We start from the raw sequence: 26910 nt of genomic DNA, 5'->3' as shown, positions 1-26910 counted from the left end.
AGGAGCTCTAGCTCTCTCTTGTGGTCAGTGGGGAGAAACACAATTTCACAGCTAGAAATATTTACATATTCTTCTTCCAAAGCTACACCCTATAAAACCAGATTCCATGACCAGGAGAGAGCAAATTTAAAATAATGTGACAAGTCTTAGAAAGCTGAAGTCTGGAAAACAGCTTAGAAAATGGATTTATTTTCCTTCGTGTAGGAAGCTGCCTGGTGGATTGATTGCCCTGGTTTTTGGGGAGGGGGACAAAGGCAAGGGTGACATCTTGGGGGGTCCTTGTGCTATGTGCAAAACATTCTGAGATTCGTTCACATCCATACACTTCCCTTGACACTTCTCTAGCTTTGTCGTTAACTGTTATCTCAAGGTAAAATAAAAGGATATCAAAATAAAAAGAGAGAGGATGGCCATTTTCACATACAAACTCAAGGTTGCCTTTTATGACTTCTAATACCCATTCCCACTACATCACTAACCTTCATGTTAACTTGATTTTGTAAATGAAGCCATTTGAGCCTGGGAGCTGGAAGGGATGTGTACTGACAGACAGGACTCCCCGTCGATAGGCGATGTAAATGAGTGTCCCAGGGAAAGGGGTTCAGTGTGTGAAGCGTTGGTCAGGGTCACACAGGTCAGAGTGGTAGTGTGTGGGGGACTTCTCAGGACCCTGGAAGGACTGGGTGGTGGGGTCGGACTTCCCTAACCAGGTTGCCAGAGCAACTCTCTGGACTAGAGTTTTGCAAACCCAGTTTTGGGAACTGTTCTTGTGGGAATAACATAGTAGAATAAGAAAGCAGTTATGATGTTTGGACTTCCCTGGTAGCTCAAATGGTAAAGAATCTAACTGCAATGCAGGAGACCTGGATTTTTGGTGGATTTTAAAATGTTTGTGCTGTGCTTAGCTGGTTGCTCAGTCATGTCTGACTCTTTGTGACCCCATGGGCCGGATCTATGGCACCCCATAGATCCCCTGGAGAAGGAAATAGAAACTCACTCCAGTATTCTTGCCTGGAGAATTCCATGGACAGAAGAGCCTGGTGGGCTACAGTCCATGCGGTTGCAAAAAGCTGGACATGACTAAGCTACTAACACACACATGATGTTTATAAAATACTTTTTGTAACATGTCAAAGTAATCTCAGTAAATCAAATTTTAAGAATACAATACTTGTCTCTGTTATGAGGGACGATTTATCTTCTTAGTTCCAGGCCTCAGTTTTCTTAACTGTAAATAAGGCCCCATTCAAGCAGTCTTAGAGATTTTATTCTTGTTGTAGGTCAGAAAAGAAGGTACTAGGTGCTGTGCTTGCATTTTTTAAAGATTTCAGCCCCATCTTTCCAAGAACTGCTCCTATTCTCTCTGCCTTATTCATGGATCAAAAAAAAACAACAAATGGTGGTCTTGGATTTTGGTCAGGTTGTGTTCTTACCTACCTATTAGATAGGATCTTGAGATAACTTAAACTTGTGAAGTGGAAAATGCTAAAGAGGGAGGTAAGTGCTCCATGTGAGGCACTAACAAGCACTTGATAGGGATCGTTTGCCTGATTTCCTAACAGTGCATGAAACTGGTACAGCTATGCTCCCATGTGGTACCCAAGGCACCCGAAGCTGAGCAAGGCTGGACCACTCGCTCAGTGATATTTACTAGCTGGCCACACACATAACCCACTGGATGAGCTGCTCTCAGACATGTGCCGAGATTGCTCACGCCATTATTATCTCTAAATCTGTGGACACACTCCCGTCTTCCTCTTCAATGCCTTCTCGGCAGAGGTGTCTCTGTGGAGCACCCTGACTTCAGATGTTCCTGAAGGTTGCCTGTCCCCAGTCCTGCTTCCTGCTTCCCTGGCCTTTCTCCATCTGGTTCCTGAGTGTGTCTCCTCTCCTAATTCCCAGACGTAGCCAGCCTGCTGCCCACATCCCTCATCCTTCCTAGTCTGCATTCCTGTCTGTCATCTCTGATTGGCTGAAACCCCCGGTTTCAGTGGCCACCAAGTCGTCCTCTCTTGTCATGAATGTCTAGACTGAGCCAGTGGACCCAAGACAGAAAAGAGGTCATTCTTGATCAGTCCTTCCTTACTCCCTAAGTCCCCCTGAATCTCTCTTTTTCATCTCTTGCTACTTTCTGCCTTATCCTTCTGTGTCCTCTCTGCCTCTGACGTTGCTCAAACCTTCACAAATTCCAACTTAGATTATTGTAGTCTTCTTATGTTCTGCTGGGGTCACTGTGCTTATCTGTAAGCATGCTGAAGCATTATGCTAAGCACAGGCTTTGTAGTGTTGAACAAAATATATCCAGTCCCTGCTTCCCAGAACCAATCATGTAGTGGGGAAGATGAGCATCGAATGTTATAGTAACTGCTCTGTTATTATGTGTATGGGGCAGTTCTAGGTGCTTTCATATATGAACTTACTCAATCCTCATGACAGCCCTATAAAATAGGTTTTTTTTTTCATTGTACCCATTGTTTTGGATGAGGAAACTGAGGCAACTTCCCCAAGACTCCACAACTTCCAAGTGCAGAGTTGAGATTCAGAGCCAGGTCTCAGGCTCCAGAGATTGTCCTTTTTCATTTTATACTGTCTCTGTGTGCCTTGCTGTGCTGTCTTTGAATATGCAACAAGTTCAGTGACCATCAAGCAAAGGGGAGTAAATGAAGCTATAGGTATATATACGGTGGACAGGGCTATGATAGGATTTGGAGGGAAGGGTTAATAGGGATGAGAATTTAGGGGATTCTGTTCTGACGAGGAAAATACTCAAGGTTGAATAATCCCCTTGAGTGATGGGGAGGGTGCTGTTCCAGGCAGAGGTGCAATGTCCCTGCGGAGAAAGAGACGGAGAGGGGGAGAGAGAGAGAGAGTGCGCACGAGCCCCTAGCAGGAGCAGGGAAGAAGGAAGACTGGAGTGGCCTCAGGGCGGAGGAGGTGGGGGTTGGGAGAGAACAGCAAGCTGCCAGCAATGCGAGCCATCGTGGGGATTTTCGACAACACCACGAAGTCTGAGAGAAGCTAAGCTTACAGTTTGGGCTTCCTTTAGTCATTCCCTGAGCTACATGTGTTCCAGGATCCAATCTCAATGCTGCGTGGTGACTAAATGTGAAGGAAATCTTTAAACAAAAAGGGAGTATGCGTATGCACAGCTGGTTCACTTTGCTGTACACTTTGTAAAGCAACTATACTCCAAAACAAGAGACACAGATCTGATTGCTACTCTCTGTACTTCATTCCAAGTGGTTGCTTTCCCCACACCTAAGAAGAGCTTATTGAATTGGCACTCTTTGCTGGGAAAGTGCAGAGTAAGATTGAGAAGCAGAAATGGGGATTTTTGGTGGATTTTAAAATGTTTGTGCTGTGCTTAGCTGGTTGCTCAGTCATGTCTGACTCTTTGTGACCCCATGGACTGTAGCCTTCTGTCCATGGGGATTCTCCAAGCAAGAATACTGAAGTGGATTGCCATGCCCTCCTCCAAGGGGATCTTCACAACTTAGGGAAGCCCTTTAAAATGTTTGTTCCTTCATTAATGGAGAACTTATGTTTTTGATTTTTGTGTGAGAGAACTCAAGAGTATGTCAGTAGTTTTGCCTCTTTAGAATGGGGTCCAAATGGACCACCTTCTATTGAATTCTACTCTACAGTAAATATTTATAAATACATTTTAGTATATCTGTTAAGAATTCATATGTTTTTAAATGTGTAATTCGACACCAGGGAATGATTACCTTGTTTGTGAACCTCTGCATGAATGCTGTGTAATTTGTTTCTGATGTTGAAGCATTTATCATTTGATCTTATTTTCTAGGTGCCATTTTGTTTGGAAATTATTCCCAAGTAAGGTGTGTTTGACGTTTGAATTCTGTTTTTGTTTCTCAGTTCAGAAAAACACTCAGTATGTCCTGGTGTTTGATGCATTTGTCATTGTGATTTGCTTGGCATCTCTTATCCTGTGCACAAGATCCATTGTTCTTGCGCTGAAGTTACGAAAGGTAAATGTGTGTTGGAATATTCTCCCTCCCTTCCAGACCTCCGCCTTCAGCTTGTCCAAACAGTGGGGCCTTGACGAAGGGTTATCCTGCCCTACCTGGGGCCTTGACTGAATTAAATTCCTTTGAGTGATTGTCCTCCAACAGGGCATTAATCAACCTGGGGTGTAGAGAGTGAGTCCAAGCTCCTGGCATGTCAGGGAGAATTAGACAATTATCCTGCTTCAACTTGAGCTAATAAGCACAGATGCACCGCAGTGAACTTCTTAAGATTTTGAATGTTTCTAGAATAAATGAGACCCTTTTAAATTCAAGAGTGATCTTAAGAACAGGGCAATAGCATGTGTGGGTTTCATCTTTTGTCTTCAGATCAGAGTTCATTTTGACAGGAAGGCATGATAAATGGGTTATAATGATGCATAAAATATCCTATTTTTAAAAATAGTTTTTAAATTCTCCCCTGAGGTTCCTTTTGCCTTTTTACCCTTAGGACTCTTGTGACCATATACTCTAGCACAAATTTTATCCCACTGTGTGGCATGTGTATAAACACAGACTAGGGTCAGTGGAAGTAAGAAGTCATCAGAATACCACACGTGGAGCAATAAAACGGTCTTCATTCTATTTTCTACTTCTTGACCTGTGTCAATTTATTGTGTAAATACCCAGTTCTCTTACCCACCCCCTCCCAAGTCCCTTGATATTCTGGATCCAGTGTCAGGGGCTGGGTTCTGCACGAGAGTGGGGCGTGCTGGGAACCCACACCCAGGAGCTGGACCGCCTGGACTCAAGTCCTGGCTCGGCTGCCCTGTGTCTCCATTCTTTCCTCTGGAAGGAAGGGTCCATGGTGCCTAGTTCGTAGGGTTGTTGTCTGGTTGAATGTGTTGAGAATATGTACAGCGTTTAGAAGGGACTCTGTGTTAGCTATTTCAACAAGAGTCTGTTGGAGGGAGAGCACGGCATTGGGTGTTGGAGTCACTCAGATCACTGGCGTGCTCATCTCCAGCTGGGCTAGATGGCGGGGGAGGGTGTGGGCTGTGATCTGTACCCTCCAAGTTAGAATCCGTCACCTTGGAAAAGGCAGTGTCATGCCATCGGACATGCAAGAGCTCTGTTCTGCACTTTTTTCCTTCTAGAGGCCAGTGCAGTTTGTTAGAAATGCTTCTTCTTCTTTTTTTTTTTTTTGGCTGCAGAGATTCCTAAAGTTCTTCCTGGAGAAGTACAAGCGACATGTGTGTAATGCCGACCAGAGGGAATTTATCAACCAATGGTATATCCTGGTGATTATCAGCGACCTCCTGACAATAAGTGGATCCGTGTTAAAAATGGAAATTAAAGCCAAGGTGAGGGCAACCCATTTTAAATCTTTTGTTCTTTCTATTCTTTGGGGTGGTCTCACATACTCTTAAGATATGCAGTGATTCTCACGTTTTCTCTTTTCTCACATCCATAAAACTGAAGCCTCCTTTGACCTGGTTTTTTGTGAGTGGAAAATGAGGAGGTGGATGTTCTGTGGAAGGTGATATTCCCATGAATGTCCTCTCGGGAACCTGGCAGCATCTTCAGAATAAGAATTGAAGTGTGAGAGGATTGATTGCTTGGTCAGGCTTTATTTATTTTTTTTAAGTTGCAAAAAGCAGCCTCTGACCCTTGATCCAATCACACTGTGAGCCAGGGGTGCTCACCCATGACTGATGGGGGTTCTGAAGGATAGAGGTTTTATTTGAGGATGATTTGAGTGCCTCTGGGTAATTTAGTTGGCCCTTGGGTAACTTAATTGATTTAGTCTCCCAGGTCTTGACTCCTCCCCTCCATGCCCTGCCTTGAGTTAGCAAATCTTTACCAGCCTTCTCTCCTGACCTCTAACACCTCCCTCTTATCCAGGGCAACTGCTCCACTCCCTCCAGGCGTCTTCCTGTCTGGTCTAGATCTTCTCATTGTTGTGGCTCCTCTTCCCGCCACAGCGGTCTCCTCATTGTTGCTTTGCGTTCAGCCTTGTACCCCTTGGACCCATCACACAGCTGTCAAAGTCATCTTCCTGGTGTCTGTCTTGCAGTGACAATCCTTTCTGCCTCAGAGACACCTCTTTGTGATGAAGTGCCCTTTTTTCAGTGTGGTGTCCGGGGTCCTCATCATCCAGGTCTCCTTGCCTCTCCCGCCCTCACTTTCTCTGGCCTGTCTTGTGGGCTCCCAGCCTGAGGCCCTGGTTCAGCCTCTGCTGACTTGCAAGGCTCTCCCAGCCTGTCCAGCAGGCTGGCACCACTCTGGGGTCAGGCCCATGGGAGCCCTATGGAACAAGTCCGGCTTGTGCCTCTCACTGCACATGGCACATTATATTAGAATTGTGTTTGTGCGTGTGTCTCTTCAGTTAGACCTGGAAGTCCTTGAGAGCAGGAACTGTTAGCAGATCATGCTGGGGCTTTCGTTTAAAAGTGTTAATAGCTGGAAAGTATTGTTTGATATTTAGCAAACATCAGTTTATGTGCTTTAATGCCTAAGTCAGTGGTAAATGCAGTCTCTAGTTCAGAGTATTGTTTGAACAAAGATTTAGTTCAACAAATTGCAATACTAAAAGGAAATGAGAAACACATTTGGAATTGTGCACTCTTATTATTTTCTTCTTCAGTTTAAAAGCGCTTAGAATCACTGTAGAGAGGCAGGCAGACCATTCTTTTCCAGTCAGTTCCAAGCAAGGTGTTCCTGAGATGAGTGGAATAGAATATTTTACTAATATGTCTGTTTTTTCATTTCCTAGAATCTCACAAACTACAATCTGTGCAGCATTTTGCTTGGAACGTCTACACTCTTTGTCTGGGTTGGCGTCATCCGATACTTGGGTTACTTCCAAGCATATAATGTAAGGATGTGGGCCCTGGGCAGCACCACTGGGATTCAGGTCCATTTCTTCGGGATCTATTAGCTACTTTTTAATAACTCCCATTCTGCCATTTTGTGTGTGTGTTTTTTTTTCAGGTGCTCATTTTAACAATGCAAGCCTCATTGCCAAAAGTTCTTCGCTTCTGCGCATGTGCTGGTATGATCTATTTGGGTTACACCTTCTGCGGCTGGATTGTCTTAGGACCGTATCACAACAAGGTATGTAGCCCAATTCTTCTTCCTGCACACGAGGCACCTGGGGCCCTTAAGAGTGGGTTTTGGGACTTCCCTGGCAGTCCAGTGGTTACAACTCCGCACTTCCAATTCAGGGGGCTCGGGTTGCGTCCCTGGTCAGGGAACTAAGATCCCACAGTGCTGCACAGCATGGCCAAAAAAAAATAAGTAAAAAGTTTTTTTAAAAGGTGGGTTTCTAGCACTGAGCTTCATCCCACTTCTCTCCAGCACATATGCTTGACATCAGTGAACACATATCTTTATTGTTTATTGTTTTGTTGGTTAGTTTTCCTTTTCTTTCCCTTTCCTGGATGTTGAAGTGACTTTAGGATATTGAAACAAGAACTGCAGGAAACTGGAGAGCACATTTATTTCATGGTTGTCTGGGTCTGGCTTAAAGGGTCACATGTGAACCCAGCTGGACACCACATAAGAAGTGTTTGTACATAAGATCACTATAATGAAAATGAAAATTAAGTAAGGAAAAGCATTTCAAAATCCTTCTAACTCAAAGAGTTACAGTTTTCATCCAGATTAACTGAGGAGGATGGAGGAGGATAAAGACTGCCTGGAATGACCACATTAGTTATGATTGCAAAGATAACGCATCTTGCCTTTGCAGGGGGCTTTGATTTTAGCGTCATCTTACTGCCTTATTAAAGTTCAGTATCTGAATTCTCAGCTATTACTGGGCTGCAGTCAGTATCATCATTTCAGGGACAACAAAGTTATGTTCAGATGTTCTTGTTTTTCTTTTTACAGGATTTATTTATTTGTGGCCATGCAGGGTCTTCAGTGCTGTGCGGGCTTCTCTCTAGTTGCAGTGAGCAGGGCCTTCTCTCTAGCTGTGGCGTGTGGGCTTCTCACTGTGGTGGCTTCTCGTGGCCGAGCACAGGGTCCAGGATGTTCGGGCTTCAGTTGTTGCAGCACCTGGGCTCAGGAGTTGCAGCTCCCAGGCTCCAGAGCACAGACTCAGCAGCTGTGGCCCAGGAGCTTAGCTGCTCCAATGCACGCTGGGATCTTGCCAGACCAGGGATGGAACTCACATCTCTTGCATTGGCAGGTGGATTCTTTAACACTGAGCCAGCAGGGAAGCTCTCAGGCATATTTTAGATTCTAGTTTTCTACACGCATAGCTGGTGAGAGAGGCCAGGATCAAGAAGCCTGGGATCTGGGAATCCTCAGCCATAGTTCTGGCTCTGCTGTCAAAAGCTCTGGGGCCTTTGGCAAGCATCTCAACTTTCCTGAGACTGTTTCCTCCCCTTAAAAATGACTGAATGCTCGCTCAGTTGTGTCAACTGTTTGCGACCCCATGGACTGTAGCCCACCAGGCTCCTCTGTCCATGGGATATCCCAGGCCAGAATACTGGAGTGGGTTGCCATTTCCTTCTCCAGATGTTCTTGTTTTAAAATGATAAATTTGATTCAAAGATATAGCAGGAAATGAAATTTGGTAGGGTTTGTTTTCAAACCAAAAAAGTAAAAGCAATGATTGCATCTTACAGTTTTTTTTTCCCCCACCGGCCTTTGGCAATTGGGACAATAGGAACAAGAAAAATAAAAATAATAGCAGCTAACACTTGAGGCAATGCTAAGCGTTTCTCTCTTCTCTTTCATTTAATTTTGTCAACAGCCTAGGGTACAGTCATCTTGACTTAGGTGTCCTACAAGGAGAAAAGTAAAGATGTAAAGGATTGTATTGACACTGGTATACAGCTCAGGTTTAAGTTTTGACCTTGATAGTTGCCTTAAAAAAAACCATGATCAAATCTGGTTTATAAACTTTTCACAGAAATTGAGCAATCCATAAAACTCAAACTTTTGGTATTTTCCTACTAAAATAAATCCTAGTAACTTGGAGTCTACCCAGACTTTCTCCTCTTTAAGCACTACATTTAATTTGTCCAAAGAGAATTGCCATTTTCCTATTTGAGAAACTGTATAGTCAACAAAGTGACCATCTCTGGATTATTAGCAAATCTTGATCATCTTACTGCTCTTCCAGTTCTAGCCCACTGATTTAAAGGTGACTCATCAGTAAAAACTGTTCTTTGATATGATCTCCCTGATCTGGAGAATTTATTGTCTTAGTGCCCAGGAAAATTCACATTTTTCTTCCTTACTTGCCTTGTGGTCCGAATGCCTTGCCACATTTTTGTCAGGAGAGGGCAGTGTTGCACCATGTGGAATAAATACTGCTCTTCCAGTGGTCCTGTGGCCATTAATGGCTCTCTACCTTCCCTGGTGGCACTAGCAGTAAAGAACTCGCCTGCCAATGCAGGAGACTTAAGAGACGTGGGGTCGATCCCTGGGTCTGGAAGATCCCCTGGAGAAGGGTATGATGGCAACCCACTCCAGTATTCTTGCCTGGAGAATCCCCATGGACAGAGGAGCCTGGCGGGTTACAGTCCATGGGGTTGCAAAGAATCAGGCACACATCTTCCCTATCCCATCATTGTTTGGGAAGATGCTCATAAATGTTGCTTTAATTTTATCAAACTAGCTACCATTCTCAAGTGCTATGTGCTAAATAGATAAGGTGCCCATGTTCTTTACCTCCCTTGCTCTGTTAGCCCTCCCATTAACCCTGTGGGAAACATTATTATCTTTTGACAGAAAATAAGGATCTTAATATGTTAGATTCCTGGGGTTGAATAATTGGTGAATGGCTAAGATAGAATTCACACCCAGCTCACCTTTACCTGAATACACATCATTTGACCAACAAGCTGAAGGCTTTTCTTCTTTTCTTTTCTTGGCATTACCTAAAACAAATCATTACAAAAGAGCATTTAGTCTGACTCAAGAGTGGATCAACCATGAGAGGAAAGCCGAGTCATCATTCTTATTTCTTTCAATATGTGTCAAGGTTACCTTGTGAAAAATGGTGTTCTTTTGCTTTGTGAGTCTTAACTGTATTTTCATATCTTCAGTTCTGTCCTTTCAAAGAGTCCAGGGGATCAGCACTATCCAAGAAAAATATGAGAGCTACAAATGAGAGCCATGTCTGTACTTTAAAAATTTTTCTAGTAGCCACGTTAAACATTTTTTTAGAGAAATGGATGAAATTGATTTTAATTATGCCTTTTATTTAATCCAATATATTTCAAATATGACTTCAGCCTGTATTCACTATAAAACATTGAGGCCTTTTTCAGGCACCGAGTCTTTGAGATCTGGTGGGCATTTTGTCCCGGCAGCACACCTCAGCCTGGACTGGCTATTCATCAGATGTTCCATAGTCACCCGGAGCTGACGGTGGCCATACTGGATGTTTCACCTCTTGACTTATGTCTCTTAGTTAACGCCAGTCTGTCACTTCTCCCCTGGAGGAGTAGAGAGATAAGAACTATATCTCTGGGGCTGTGTAGCAGGTCTGTTTATGGCTTCTATCTCCCATTCCTAACCAAGCTGATCTATTTGGAAAACACAGAGTTGAGTCAATTCAGCGGATGCACTGCTCAATAGTTAGAAAAAACCTTCACTTTGGTTCTGGACTTCTGTTTTTTCTGCTCCATATTACTTCTTCTTTGAGTCTAAAGTTAGAATTGTTTACTCCCCCTGCACATCTCTCTCCAAACCAATCCAAATGGTCAAAAATGTCAGGTTCTGCCAGTCAGTCACTATCTGTTGAATCAGAAGACCTTCAAGTATTGCCTGAAAGCTGGGCGGCACCATAGTGAGCATTTTCTAGAATCACAGCTAGCTTGGGTGTAGAAGCTCAATCGCTCTTTAAATAAACAAACAAAAAAACTCTAAAGAGAAGGTATCAGAAAAACCAGAAATTCACCCTGATGCTTGTCTGGCAGCAGGAATCCCATATTTTAGCTTCTGGCTTTCCTGTTAGACATCGGGTTTCAATGGTTCAACTGAAAGAGAATAAAAATACAAGTGTCCTGCCAACGTTTACTCCAGCACTAATGGACATTGGCACAGTGCCCTTTCAAAATGTGTGAGCATGGTAGGCTGGAGCCTGTTGCTGTTTAATAATTCAAGATGAGTACTGGAAGAACATAGCTGTAATGTGGCTTTGACGTTGCCAGAGCACTTTCTGAGGAATATACCACAGTCTTGCATTTATTGTCCCCATTTTGCAAATGAAAAGACAAAGCATTGAAAAATCACTGGTCTTGGCTCACGCCATTGGTAAAATTTTAGTGGCACCAGAGTTACACCTTCTTGCTTTCAAGGCCTCTGGTTTTATCCAAGCACCTCTCTTACTCAAAACAACTATTAGCTGGTTAAAACATTTTATGTGAAGGCCACATGAGACTCTTAGCACCAACTCTTGAAGCAAATTTTTATGTCACTCTCTGACATAAGCCATTGCAAACTGTGCTTTCATTCACATGAAAGTTCTTTTTGGCTCAACTGAACAGTGATCATTTGTGGAACAAATGCTTCGGTTTTCACTGTGGTAGCCTGCAGCCTGTGGAGACTCTTTATGGAGATATCCATTTGATATTTATTCAACATCTACTGTGCCCCCAACACTGTCAGATTCTTCTAGCCCAAATTCTTTGAGGACAGGGACCATGGATTATTGCTCTTTGCATTCCTCATGTCGAGTGTGGTCCAAAGAACATGGTACCACAAAGTTCAGCAAGTTTGCTGAATGATGAGAAACAGAGACAGCAGACCTGCTTTCTGGGGACTTGGAAGCTTATAAGAACCAAAGCAGTTTCCTAGGGATGCATCTGTAGCCTGGAAGCACATTAGGACCTTATTTCTCTTTACCTTGGGTATTGTTTTAATCCCTATTTTTTTTTTTTAATTGAAGTATGGTTGATTTGGAGAAGGAAATGGCGACCCATTCCAGTATTCTTGCCTGGGAAATCCCATGAACAGAGGAGCCTGGCGACTTACAGTCCATGGGGTCATAAAGGAGTTGGATACAACTTAGCAACTAAACAACATAATTGATTTACAGTGTTTCAAGTGTACAGCAAAGTGATTCAGTTATACACACACACACACACACACACACACATATATATATTCTTTTTCAGATTCTTTTCCATCATAGGTTATCACAATATACTGAATACAATTCCCTATGCTATATAGCAGGTCCTACTTATTTATCTGATTTATATATAGTAGTATGTATCTGTTAATTCGAATTTCCTAATTTATCCTCCTCCCCTTTTCCCTTTGGTAACCATAAGTTTATTTTCTATGTCTATGAGTCTATTTCTGTTTTGTAAATAAGATCATTTACATTGTATTTTAGGTTCCCCATGTAAGTGGAATCCACATGTAAGTGACATCATGTGATATGTGCCTTTCTCTGTCCAACTTACTTAGCATGATAATCTAAGTCCATCCATGTTGCTGGAAATGGCATTATTTCATCTTTTTATAGCTGAATAATATTCCATTATATATATATATATATATATATATATATTCTTTATCCATTCATCTGTTGATGACATTTGAGTTGCTTCCATGTTCCATGTTTTGGCTGTTGTGAATGCTACAAACATTGGAATGCACTTAACTTTTTGAATTAGAGTTTTCTCTGGATATATGCTCAGGAGTGGGTTTCTGTATCAAATGGTAACTCTAGTTTTTTAAAGACCCTTCATACTGTTCTCCACATTAGGTATTTTTAAAGCTAACTTATACTGTGGATCTTGGCAACTGAAACTAGCTCACAGCCACTTCTTATGGTAAGTAAATGGTAGAGTATGTACCATTTACTTACCTTATTAGGTCTCTGTTTAACTTTTTGGTGGGTTAAAATAAATCTCACGTGCCCAGAGAAGAGGGAGAGAAATAATGTTAATGCTGAGATGCATATTATGTCCAAATTGACTCTAAGTAACTGCACAGGAAACTAAGGGATGAATTTGCACTGTGCCCACCAACTCGCAGTTCTGGAACTTGAAACACAAACTGCTGGAGGTTCTTGACACTAAAGAAAGGAATTGGCCGGTTTCCAAGAGAAACTGAGAAATATGGATTAAAATTTTTTTAATTAATTTTTGGTTGTGCTGGGCCTTCATTGCTTTTCATGGACTTTAGCTGTAGTGAGTGGGGTCTGCTCTTGGTTGCAGTGCTCGGGTTTCTCATTGTGGTGGTGTCTCTTGTTGCCTTGTGAGGGCTCTAGGGCACATGGGCTTCAGTAGTTGCCCACATGCTTAGTTGCTCCTTGGCATGTGGAGTCTTCCTGGACCAGGGATCAAACCCATGTCCCCTGCACTGGCAGGTGGATTCTAAACCACTGTGCCACCAGGGAAGTCCCGAGAAATATGGATTATTAATGGTGCCATCAGAGTTGTAATTGATGTTCATAGAAACCAACTTGAGCCACATTGTCTTAAGGCTAGTGGTGGGGTGGAAACTAGTTGCTCTGGGAACTGCCTGTCTTATTGTTAAATTATCTGCATATTAATAAGTGATTTGCTCCAATGGATGTTCCCTCCAGGCCTCTGTGGAGAGTGACTTTAGTCCAGGTCTTCAGAGTTGTTGCCGATGTAGCAAACCATGGGCATGATTCTTATTTGGGGTATGTCTGTATGCTCTCCTTTGGTTACAGAATTTACCCCGTGAATCTCTCATGGACTGGGAGTTTGCTAGCTGGTTGGGGTACAGAGAAGTGTGCAGACAACAATTAGGAGACCAACCAGTAGTTTCTTCTGTGGTTCTTACTGATGTAGAGAACAAACTAGAGCTGCCAGGGCAGTCTGTCTTGATGTAAGACTGAAATAGCCCTTCAACACTGGCTTCACTGGACAGAGACAATGACGGATGTACCAGATGAGTTACTCCAGGGTTCTTGGTTTGGATTTTTACTTTGCCTCCAGACTTTGCATTATTGTTAAGCAAGAGAAACGATCTGAAGGCTATGTTCTTTGAAGTTGAGATTTTATTGCAGCTTGGACTGGAGGCCGAAGAGGTTGGAGTGAGGAAGTCTTCCCTGGAGTTTTCTGTAATAAATATTTAAGTGTGAAATCAGAGGGGGGTAGAAAGAGTGGGTTAGAGAAATACCATACAAGTAGAGCAGGGAAAATAAATTCATTCAACACACTGCTTTTTTTAAAATTGAAGAATAGTTGATTCACACTGTTAGTTAATTTCTGCTGTACAGCAACATGATTGTTATACATATATATAGATTATTTCTTTAAATGTTCTTTTCCATTGTGGTTTATCAAGGTTCCCTGTGCTATATAGTAGACTTTGTTGTTTAGCCAGCCTATATATAATTGCTTACACCTGCTAACCCCAGCCTTCCACTCCAGCCCTCCTCCAGACCCCTCCTCTTAGCAACCACAAATCTGTTCTCTATGTCAGTGAGCCTGTTTCTATTCCACAGATAGGTTTCTTTTGTGTTGTATTTTAGATTTCACATATAAACAACACATAGTTTTAAGCAGTTGATTATTTTGAAGTAATCTTTTTCTTAGGAGGCTGGAATGGCAGAAAGAGATAGAGAAATTTGGAAGAGAAGCCCATTTTCTGGGCTCAGGTGGTGGGAGCTATTATTGTGTTGCCTGTGAATCCATATTGATAACACAGCTCCCAACTGGAAACGTCCCAGAAACATTCACAGGGACTTGTCCCCACAGCCACACATGCTGACCTGATGGATGTACTGGCCCCTCCTCCTGCTAAGGACAGATTAGGTTCTGTTACAGCTTTGCAGCAACCTGTTGTATCTGCATTTCTGAAAACTGTGTCACCTTTTACCTATTAAGTCATTATCATTCTTCACATAGAAACTTTTCACACTTATCTAATGTTTAACCCTCTGACCTCAGAGACTTCATTCATTAAGCACTTGCTGTTTACTTTCTGTGGATATGGTGCCTAAGCCAGGTGGGGGCTGTGAGCTTCCTGGGGCATTCCACACCAGCCCCTGCTCAGCTCTGCCCCCAGGGCTTCAGGTGTTCAATCAGCCTCTTGCTAACTACCTCCTGCTGCTGCCTCTACCTGCTCCTTAAATTGGCCTTGTCTGGAACAGAGTCCGTCAGAGGTTCCTCCCTCAGCCTCCTGGGTTTACTTTCTCCCCACTTTCCTCTGGGTTGCTTGCAGTCCTGGGCCCCTGCACTCAGTCTGACTGGCACCCTGGCCCCTGAGCTTGTCTCACTTTGGGAGATCTTCACGTGCCACGGAAACAGACAGCAGATCCTATCCCTCTTCTGTCCAAGTTTTCACTCTTCTCCAGGGAAGGCGAGATTAGTCTGAAATATTTAGAAGCCCAGACAAGGCTCTGTGAGCACAGCACACACTCACTCTCCAACCACTCCTTCGGCTGCGCACCTATTCCCCCATATTCACTGAGCAAATTTCTCTTCCTCTCACTGATGAGCACCTTGGCTTTCAGGCCTGACTTCTGAGGGCCACTTTCTTTAGGCAGCCCACCGAGCTCTGCCACAGGTGTTAGGTTTCTTGGCAGCGGCTAACTGTTAGCTGGGGAGCCCTCAGAAGACACACCTGTGATCATTCATCCTAATGCACTTTCCCACCTCTGGTAATCTTTAGCTTTTAAGGCTTGAAAATTATCTGAATCCATGGTTGGAAAGGCTACAAAGAAACCAATTTTCTTGAGCCTCTGTCTCTGGCCCTTCCACCTTTGCTGCTGCTCTGCAGTTCTTTCAGAAAGCAGTTTAGCAGATTTTAGCCTTAAAATGTTAATCGTGGGCTTCCCTGGTGGCTCAGTGATGAAGAATCTGCCTGCCAATGCAGGAGAGGCTGGTTCAATCCTTCAGCTGGGAAGACATCACCTGCTGCAGAGCAACTAAGCACATGCGCCACAACTGCTGAGCCCCCGCTCCGCAAGCCAGGAGCCCCCGCTCCAGAGTGAGAGGGGCCCCCGCTCCGCAAGCCAGGAGCCCCCGCTCCAGAGTGAGAGGGGCCCCCGCTCCACAAGTGAGAAGCCCCCCGCTCCAGAGTGAGAGGGGCCCCCGCTCCACAAGAGAGGGACCCCTGCTCCACAGTGAGGGGAGCCACCTCAATGAGAAGCCTGCACATCGCAACTAGAGTACAGCCCCTGCTCACTGCAGCTAGAGAAAAGCCAGTGCAACAGTGAAGACCACACATGACCAAAAAAAAAAAAAAAAAAAAGTTAATACTGAGACCTAATAGTAGGAAAAAACTCAGCGCCGAGAAATGTGCCTTGCGTTGTTCTCTACAATAGCAAACATGATTAGGGTGTCCAGTGAAAGGGAAATAGTTACAGTGGACATTTCCAACAAATGATCTCTGGGTATGAATAATACAAGACTATGTTAAGTAGAAAAGAAGGAAAAATCGGATCCAAAATTGTCAGGTGACTTGACCACAAATATATAAAAAGTCATTGGGAAAGACCCTGATGCTAGGAAAGACTGAAGGCAGGAAGAGAAGGGGGCGACAGAGGATGAGATGGTTGGATGGCATTATTGACTCAATGGACATGAGTTTGAGCAAACTCTGAGAGACAGAGGACAGGGAAACATGGGTGCTACAGTCCATGGGGCTGCAAAGAGTCAAACATGACTTAGCACCTGAAAAACAACAACAACATAAAGAGTGCAAAGGAAAAAAACTAAGAGAGGTGTCAAGAAATTATCTTTGTGAATGTAGAGGAGTGTTTTGAGTAACAATTTGCAATGCATGGTATGCCAGGTGCCCTAAAGTGAATGTTAATGGTGATAACAATGGCAGCAACAATGTCTTCAGCGAAACCTGCTAACTAGATACTTCTCTACTCGTCGGGTCGGCTAGCATATCTCAGTCTACTTTTGGTCCCCCATCCACAGTTTGAAAATTTGAACACGGTTGCTGAGTGTAAAATGGCAGCAACAATGTCTTCAGCAAAACCAGCTAACCTGATACTTCTCTACTTGTCGGCCAGCATATCTCTGACTACTTTTGGTCTCCCCTCCGCAGTTTGAAAATCTGAACACGGTTGCTGAGTGTCTGTTTTCTCTGGTCAACGGTGATGACATGTATGCGACCTTTGCTCACATCCAGCAGAAGAGCCACTTGGTGTGGCTGTTCAGTCGCCTGTATTTATATTCCTTCATCAGCCTTTTCATATACATGATTCTCAGCCTTTTCATTGCAATTATTACAGACTCTTATGACACCATTAAGGTAAGCACTTATCATTATTTCCTACCAAAAACTATTGCAAATTCTGTATAGACTGGAACATAGGAAAATACTATAGTTTTTTACTTACTTAAAGTACTATAGTTTTACTTAGATTTTTGAAATTTTGTAGAAAAGAAACTTTTTAGATGCTGGAGGTTCATTTTAAATATGCATTTAGGACATTGTTCTTGGTGCCCAGATTGGGGTGGACTGGTTTGGAGGTATAGTGGGAAAGAGAAAGGAAATGGGTAAAGATGGGCCTGCCTGCCTGCTAAGTCGCTTCAGTTGTGTCTGACTCTAAGTGACCCTATGAACTATAACCTGCCTGGCTTTTTGGTCCATGGGATTCTCCAGGCAAGAATACTGGAGTGGGCTGTCATACCCTCCTTCAGTAGATCTTCCCGACCCAGGGATCGAACCTCCGTCTCCTGCATTGCAGGCAGATTCTTTACCACTGAGCCACAGGGGAAGCCCGTAAGGATGGGCTGAATTTGGTAAATCAGGTAGCTGGGCTGTGGATCTTAGTGCTTACAGGCATACGTGCCTGTCCTAGAACTTCAGCTTTGAGTGCTAAGTTTCAGTGATAAAGGGTGACCATCTTCCTGACAACTGTCCACAAGCGGGCACACCTCAAACACTGGATGCCACTCATGTGATGCAGGTTTCAAGTTACAAAATCTAAGGCTTTTGTGGCTGTTTAGCTTCCTACCTTCCTAAGCTACCCAGTGGACCCTGTGTCTTTTCAGACTGGGTCCATTTAACTGATCTGTAGCATGAAAGAAGTTCTGTAGCCTCGGGGGGTGGTGTCTCTACTGCAGATGGCCGTGCTTGGAGCCAGCACCCTGTTTGGGGCCAGCATCTGAGCAACCAGGGATTCCATGTCCATGTCCTGTGTTGTTGTCCTCTTCTTGAACCTTCTCAGACTATCCCAGAAGAAGCCAGTCTGTTGGAAATACTCCTGAGCATTTTGTGCAGAAGGAGACACATGTTCCTGTAGGAATGGGTGGTTGGCTGCAGGGGGGCTGGCTGTGGGGAGAGGAGCCAGGCCTGCTCAGTGTGGGTGCTGTCTTTGGATGTGGCAGTGTCCCTATGAGGGTGTCAAGCCTTGGTGACCTGGTGGATGATCTCACTGAACATGAGGGGAGGGGTCTATCAGAGTCTCTGTGTCTGTTTGGAGGAACCTACTGCCTTCTACCTCACTAAGCGACCAGCTTCTATAAAACTTGCCAGCCCAACTCCACATGCACAGTGTGGGAAAGGGGGAGGTTTCTCCTGGGCTTGCAGTGAACACAAAAGCTTTAGACTGCTATTTCCTTCACTCCTTTAATTAACATGCCTCTAGGCTTCCTTGGTGGCTCAATGGTAAAGAATCAGCGTGCCAGTGCAGGAGACGGGGTTTAGATCCCTGGGTCGGAAAGATCTCCTGGAGAAAGAAATGGCAACCCACTCTAGTATTCTTGCCTGGGAAACCCCAGAGACAGAGAGCCTGGCGGGCTGCAGTCCATGGGGTTGCATGAGTCAGGCACGGCTTAGCGACCAATAAAACAATAACAACAACAACCCTTCCCCACTAAGGCTTGCTTTCTGGAATTTTCCTCCAAATGGCTCTCTGTTCCCATGTCTTGCCTTTCAAGGGACCCAGAGATTGATTGATTATTGTTAATATCAGTTCTTAGATCCGACCTTGCAACGTGGGAGAGTTTTATTTTAGCAGAGGTGGGTTTTGTTCGTTGACAAAGGGAGCAATTTCTCATACTGTATAAATAAGGTAACCACACTGTGTACTTTTTAAAGAAATACCAACAGAATGGGTTCCCTGCCACGGATCTTCAGGAATTCCTGAAGGAGTGTAGTAGCAAAGAGAAGTGTCAGGAAGAGTCACCAGCCTTCCTGTCCAGCATCTGCTGTCTGAGGAGGTCAGTATTGTGTCGAGTCAGGTCTCCATGCTCCCAGGATGGGATGCTCTGTTGCCTTAACAAAGAGTCCTCCCAGGGCAAACGCTGCACTCAGAAATCAGCTGATTGGAGGAAACAATGCAGCCCTCCTTTCTTTCCTCCCACTGCACTTGGCTTTAGAAATCTATTGTTTCTTATAAAACAAGGTACAAAGGTACATGACATGGTTGGAATCTCTTGGGAATGTTAAAGCCTGTTATGAGAAGGCATGAACTGTGTCCCTGAAATCAAGAGGGTGGGCTGGCCACAGGAAGAGGTCAGAATCCTTCATTTACAGGTGTAGCTCCGGGATGTTTTCCCCTTTTCACAATTGGTGGTACAAGTAACCTTCCTTGAGCAGAGCAGAAAATCTGCTTGAGAGGGGCTCTGTGTGTCCTTGGCTGCAAACACAAATCAGTTGATCAATGGCTCTTTGCTCACCATTCATTGGGGCACTTACATAGTCCGGACCTCAGTGACAAAACCTCCACATAGTGGGTTGGGGACTAGAATGGGGGACACATGAGGATAATCTTAACTGTGCCCATGTTTGTTTTCATCTCAAGTCAGGGATGGGGGTTGTTAGCTAGAAGTATCCCCGACTCGCATCTTTTGAGAAGCGTTCGCTAAACCAGAGTCCTGAAGGAAGAGAAAGAGGAAGAACATAATTACTACTTAAAATCACAGGATGTATTTTTCGTTAATCAATTCGCACTGCGTCTTGGGATTTGAAATGGTATGATGGAGCACTTCTAAATAATGTCTAGTAAATATGAAATGAGATCTTCTGAGAAGAGTTAAGTTTTTACAGTCACATTTTATCCTCTCAGAGCATTAAAATGTTGCCATGGAAGCAGGGATAAAGGGAAACTAATTTTCTTAATAGGCAGCTGCCTCCTAAGGGGTACCTTACATAAGGTACCTTTTCTAATTAGAAAGTTGCTTTTCTAATCTGTAGTTAACCATTAAAAAAAAATCATCTCAGAATGTAAAATAGTTGTGAACACTGGACAGTAATGGATAGGCTTTTGGTGCTTGATTTTTGGACCTTGGTTTGTACCAGAAAAAGCCCCAGAGGGTTGTTAGATCATTTCTCGTGCAGCCATATGAAACAAGTGAAAGATTTAAAGAGTGAACTGCAGGACTGATTGATAAGATTGAGTCTGGCTGGTGAGAACACAGCAACATCAGCAGGCAGTTTTCCCTAAGATGAACTAAGTCTTGTGGAGAAGGTGTGTCTGGTGTGAAGAAGAGTCTGCTCATAATGACAAATGAGAGAATTAGTAGAACCAGAGGGTCAACCAAAGGAAGCCAAGTAAAGAACAGGATGTTGAAAGTTTTGAAAAAAGAGGAGATCAAAAATAGAAACAGAAGTGGCCGTTACCAAAGATGGCCATGGGTGAAGTCAGCTTGATCGGTTTTAGCTGAATAATCGGATCAAAGCCTGGAATCCAGGGGGATCTGGCTGGACCCAGCACAGAAACAATGAAGGTCATGGGGTCTAATGAAGGAAATGGGTTGTACTAAGGCCTTGGAACAAGTGATGGTTTTGAAATTATTGAAAATTAAATACACCTGGATGTGTTTAACAGCTGGAAACTTAAGAATGAAATTAAATTGAGGAAGGTGACTTAATTCTATGAGTCTAGGACTCATTTTATGACTGGAGAGTACATGTTGGAGAAGAACCATAAAGGCATCACAAGCGTTGGTGTCTGGGACCCGCTCCAGTGCCCGTGACATGCAACCCAAGTATCACAGCTCGGCCTCCTTCAGAGAATGGCCAGGTTGCCCTTCTTCACCCAAGCAGCCCAGCAGCCACCACAGACTCATTCTCTCTTGAATAATTGACAGAGCCTCTAGCCTGATGGTCAGAACACTTGGGTTTTCATTTTGGATTCTTCCAATTACTGAAGGTGTCCCATGACCTTTCCTAAGCCTCTGGGTCCCTCTGTGGTATCATCAGGGTGGAACAAGTAGCCTCTGCATCCTCTTCTGGTTCTATGAGGAGGTATGCTTCTGGTCTGGTTCTCTGGAGGGGTGTGCTGGTTTGAGAAGATGCAGTTAATCTTTCCCCTTCTCTACCATAGTGAAGGAGGAAAATCTGCAGTTCTAGCCATGGAGATGGAGGGTGGACAGCTCCTCAAAACTGCCAGAAGCATCTAGTCAAACCCCAATTAATGTAAATTGTCCTTAAGTTTCCTTCCACTTATATGTTGCACTCAGCATGTCAGTAACTTACATATGCCTACATGATAGAGCATGTATTCCTGTTCCATCTCAAAGAGTTTTAAGTTTTTGCTCTCTCTTCTCTACTTCTCCCCCTTTCTGTTACAGGAATAGAAGTGATGACCATTTGATACTTATTAACTGAAATCCTCCTGCTGACGATGATCAAGTTTCAGGTCTCCATACTGAATGACAATGTAGAGGGGCCCCAAATGGCTTTTGGACCAGAACTTCCAAAAATACCGACTGTGGATGGGGAAAGAGGACTGACTGCCAGCTGGCTGAATAGAACTGAAGTCCCAAAGTGCCTTTTCATAAACTTGAATGATGAAGAACAGAGCACAGTCACCTCCTGGGCACTAGTGTCATAGAGCAGGGACAGTGAAATCCTGTCTTGGTGCTTTAAATTATGATGGCATATTTCAGAGTGTGTAAAACAACGGTATTTAAAGCCATGTATTTGAAGATGTGAGTTTATCATCAAATATGGGTTTGTCTTAAAAGTGATTCTTGGGTTAGAAGACATTTATTAATTCATGGTCTGCACAAGACAGAGATTGGTTGCAATACCAACTTAGAAACTCAACGCTGGAAAACTATTAAGCCATGTAAAGATTACACTTAAATCAACAAAAAGACCTCTTGCAGTGGACATTTCTTGGCCTGTTTTCCTATGGTCTTCTCAGAATGATCTGAAGAAACTGTTGGTAAAGTCAGTGGGAAGAATTGGAAACATAGTCATTTGGACACCTTGTCACTTGTGCTCCTTGTTGACTGTACACCCAGGACATGTGGACATTATACTACAGCAGTGGTCACTCATTTTAACACCTGAACTCCACTGTGGTGGGAATTTACCCTTGTCAAGCAAGGAAGGTGGTATTTTTTTCCAAAATAAATTTATTTTTATCATAACATATGGAACTATTGGGCTTCCCTGGTGGCTCAGACAGTAAAGAATCTGCAATGTGAGAAACCTGGGTTTGATCCCTGGGTTGGAAAGATCCCCTGGAGAAGGGAACAGCTACCCACTCCAGTATCCTTGCCTGGAGAATTCCATGGACATAGGAGCCTGGCAGGCTACAGTCCATGGGGTCACAAAGAGTCAGACACAGCTGAGGTCTATACACAAAATACTTTGCTAAACTTATCATTTTAGTTATAAACTTCTTTACTTACAAAAAAAATGTTACATTCAAGTTTTAAATTAAAGACTATTTAACCCGTGTTTCTAGGGTCATCTCCATGCAGAATCAGTGTGCAATTAGCTCACTTATTCACCCCGAATATACCCCCAGTACATCATTTATCTCTGAATAGAATTGCTATTAATGCGTTTTATACAATTTGAATTGAAGATTAATGATGGTCTTCCATGCTCATGTTTTTCTTTCATTGGCTTTCATGTTTCCTTTTATTTCTTTTCCCTCCAGCTGAACAAAACACTTTCAGGAAGAAAAATCTTTTTTCAAGGTTACTCTATGTCTGTGGAAACATTGTTTTCTCTCTTTTAAAGATTTTAAACAATTGTCACCTTGACAACTCTATTATTTATTTGGATTTTATTGAACAATATTTTCTTATAACTCTGCTAATAGACGTATCTGGGACAAACCATTTTCTTTGCTTTCCTAGGCTTCCACTTGGAGAGTTCACTGTGAAAGTTAGGAGACTCATTCTTTCTGCCTCTTGGTTTCATTATGGGATTCCAGTTCTCATAGAACATACCTCCATGGCTTGCAGTGATTTCCTCAAAGCCTGATGTAACATTCTTAGGCCTATTGACTTGGGTTGGTAAGAAAAGGTCATGGGTGACTTTCACTTCATTGAATTACTACTAATTTTTTTTAAATGTACTGTTTCTTAACATCTACCTAGTGAAAAATTCAGATCACATCTCAATCAACTTACTATCTGGTCTTCAAAAGGGATTGCTCACTTTCTTAAAAGCAGTGAAGGAGATGGGGGGCTAATTTTTTGGAATTAATAAATATTTATGATAATGACTTATGATTAAGATCACTTCATGCATAGATTTAGTTCATACCTGAACTATCTTAGGGGTCAACTATTTTAAAGTTACTGGTGAAGAGTAAGATTTTAATTAAGTAGGACTTTCATTATAGGACTCTCCCTCATTGTCTCCAGCTCCTCCCCATCAAGCCCCTCCCAGGACTTTTCTGGTCCCCTCACTTCTCTCTCCATGCACCCACACTTTCATCATGTGTTCATACCATGTCTAGACAGCTAAAATCCCAGCTTACCCTGTACTTTGGTGCCTGGGCAAGTTACTTCCAGCTTCTAAGTGATGAAACCTCAACAAACTGTGGGGTTGGCATTTAAGTCAGGTAATTCACGCGAAGCCTGATGTTGAATATTGAAACCTGAGCCATTCTTAGTTTTTATTTTGTGCCCTGTTTGTATTAATAAGTAGTTCCATGGGATCATGAGGGAGTGAAGATGTTAAGCCATTTAGTTTTCCAGGGTGCCTGTCCTCCTACCATCATCTGAGTCTCCTTGGACAGGTCACACCAGCCTTGGTTTCTTCATCTGTAAAGTGGGGATTGCAGGGGTTAAATGAGTCAAATGTAAAGTGAGTGGGCATGACTTATAAGTGCTCAGTGAATATTAGATCTTCCGAAAGCTTTTCTTGTGTGGTCTACATACGTACAAATCTATCACCTGGGCAAGCCAGGAAGATCTTTACTTTGAAGAGACCTCACCACACAGTTTTGGTGAACTTTATTAGGCCTCTAGGTGAGTAGATACCCACATCCATCTTTGTCCTGGAGGCAAAGATCAATTCAGTGTCTAAGGCTCAAGCAGTTGTGGAGGAGCCTGTGGACCTCAACAGCCTAAAGGCCCTGCCCTCGGGGCAAAGCTCTCAGTAGGATGGGTGGATAAAGGTCCCCAAGGTACACAAGTGTCACAAATCCTCAGTGCTTCACCCTGAGACCCCTCCCCCCACCCTGTACCCATCCTCAGCTAGGAGCCCACTGCCTTAACCAAATTTGTCAGAAGGTGTGCAGTACAAATCAGTTATTGGTGATCTGATGTAACAAATGTGAAAAGGCGAGAAAGGGTCTTCAGGAAAAGATTTTCCTAAAAACCTTTTAGGAAGGTTTTCCTTCCTTCAGCCTCTGCTGAAGGCTCACATTGTAACAATTGTGGGAGGGGTGCCTGACCCACCCCTCACCCCCTCCCAAGGAGGCCTCAGCTCAGCATCTCAGGTTGATGAGAACACAGTGACCCAATCTCTTGATTACTAGCCAGACACCTTGTGGTTCCTGAGGGCTTCCCTGTAAAAACAGCCCAGCACTGTTTCTGAGGTTCAGGGTCCCTGGAGTCACTGGGAAAGTATGTTCCCCAAGTGCCTACTATGGTCTTGGCCATGGATGCTCCAGCCAATATAAAGAGCTGTAATGCTTAGAGGTCCGATTCCAGCTATCTGAATCACTCAGTGTGTGGTGGCCACTTTTTCCAGCAACATTGGATAACTAGATTGCATTTTGCTACTCTCTAGTTCCACATTTATCTTCATGTAATTTGAGCAAATTTTATTTTTCTACCCCTGAGTTGAAGTTTAAATATCTCAACCACAGTATTCCAGTGGCGTGGAATCTTTCTCTAACAAATATCTAGAATTTCACATACTTGTGGAACATGCAGAAAGTAGCTCTTGTGTGACTGGGTGATTGAGGACCTCAAAGACAAAATCCTGAGCATGGCTTCTGGATCTTAGGCACTATGGGAAGGACAGTCAACGATGGCAATGAGAACTGGTACTAGAGGAGCGCTGAACACTTCTGCCTCCTCCCCCATTTTTTTTTTTTTTTCTATTTGAGAGGTTCCGAGCTCTCAACACTGACAAAAGGCAGCTTCTTGGTTGTGTGATCTGTCCTTTTGAGAGGACTTCATGCCTGGTTTAATGTTCTTCCCTGACAGTCTTGAAATTCTCTATTTTTCTTTAAAGATTTTTTTTATATGTACCATCATTAAAGTCTTTATTGAATTTGTTACAATATTGCTTCTGATTTATATTTTGGTTTTTTGGCCACGAGCCATGTGGGATCTTAGCTACCCAATCAGGGATTGATCTTGCACCCCTGCATCAGGAGGCGATGTCTTAACCACTGAACCACCAGGGAAGTCCCATTTCAATATGGGGCCTCACAAGTGATGCAGCAAATTCTGCTGATTGGACTGGGTAACTCAGTGACTAACAATGATTAAAGCATAGCCTTTTAGGAAAAGGCACTGTAGTTTTTCTTCAAAACAATTGAAATTTAATGAAAGAAAAGAATAAAGCTGAATGGGAATTATTTTTTAATAGAATTTTGGATGCATCATTTTTTTCAGTCTCTGATTTTGCAAATAAGTGGCTATGGGGTGGCTCCTCATCTCATATCTTTGTTTCATAGATTAAACTTCTGTGGTTGGTGATATTGGCTAATATTGTTTCCATATCACACTGGCATTTTGGAACTGGACTTCTCACCTTGCCCACTTTCTCTGCATACCCCCTTCTCCCCAGCAGTGAAGAGTCTCATTTTCCAAATTTCCACTTCATGTTTTTCCCTTGACAGAGAATCGACTTAAGGTGGTTCTTCTAAACTAGAGCACGTTTGCCCAGTTGCTATATGACCTACAACCTGGCTCAACAAAGCCCTCTGGGACCTGCTCCTCCCACTGGACAGTCAAGCACTTTCTCCAAGCTCTTTGCAGCCATTTACATTTAGAACAAAAGACGGTCTTTGAATGGGAAGCTATAGAATTGTTTAGCATGCTATGTATTGGAGAAAATAACATAATAGCACTGGGAAAACTTCAAGATGAACCAAATCTCCAAACAGACACTCAAGTTGTTAGGGAAAATAATACAACTCATGGCTGTTTTCCCAGGGGCTTCTTTACAGCAAATGAGGCTGCAAACCAATGGGTGAAAATGATGGCCGGTGTTTTTCTTGCCATCTCTCTGCCAGAGAACCAGGGAGTGAATGAGACAATAAATGGGCACAGATGAACATTTCCACACCAGCCGATGTAACAAGGACAGCAAAACTCTGATTTTCCAAAGACCCCTGGGAGCTATGGGCTGTGGTGGATGGAAGAGACAATTTGTTACCATGATATATGTTTCTTAGTTTCTAATGATACATAAATTATCCCATGAGCCATGATACATACAGTTTAGAGAGAATTTTAAATGAAAGCAATTTTTTTTCTAGCAGCACTAATTGCCTCGCAGCAGTAAGTGACTCATCACCTGCTGCCTGTGGGCTGTGGTCATTACTGTCTCCTGGAGGATGAGCCGATGCCCCCCAAGAGAAGCGTTTGCTTTGACAAAGTGAATTTACATCCTCACTTTGGAGCCTGCCAAGCCAGGTCTACAGAAGGAGAGAGTATTAACAGTGCCTTTCAGACTTATCTTTATGTGTTTGTATCATCCTGTGTGTGTTATTTATGAAACAGGATGGTGTGTTGGGTTGTCCTGCATGTGTTATCTATGAAACAGGACAGCGTGTTGAGTCATAGCTCTTGGCTGCCTTTGGAGAAAA

General features: G+C 43.3%; 1 protein-coding gene across 1 annotated transcript in view; it reads left to right on the top strand.

The window, feature by feature from the left end:
• MCOLN2 (mucolipin 2) overlaps window positions 1–22271 on the top strand; it is a 63518-nt gene extending 41247 nt beyond the window's left edge. Inside the window, exons 8-14 of the mRNA XM_018045686.1 lie at window positions 3880–3992; window positions 5183–5332; window positions 6745–6846; window positions 6963–7085; window positions 16983–17189; window positions 18984–19105; window positions 21461–22271. Of these exons, the coding sequence (XP_017901175.1) occupies window positions 3880–3992; window positions 5183–5332; window positions 6745–6846; window positions 6963–7085; window positions 16983–17189; window positions 18984–19105; window positions 21461–21497 (854 nt within the window). The 3' untranslated portion in view covers window positions 21498–22271. The remainder of the gene's footprint in view (window positions 1–3879; window positions 3993–5182; window positions 5333–6744; window positions 6847–6962; window positions 7086–16982; window positions 17190–18983; window positions 19106–21460) is intronic.

The sequence above is a fragment of the Capra hircus genome, chromosome 3, assembly GCF_001704415.2.
Source record: "Capra hircus breed San Clemente chromosome 3, ASM170441v1, whole genome shotgun sequence".
NCBI classification, from domain to species: Eukaryota; Metazoa; Chordata; class Mammalia; order Artiodactyla; family Bovidae; genus Capra; species Capra hircus.
This window is presented reverse-complemented; position numbering and strand designations above follow the sequence as displayed.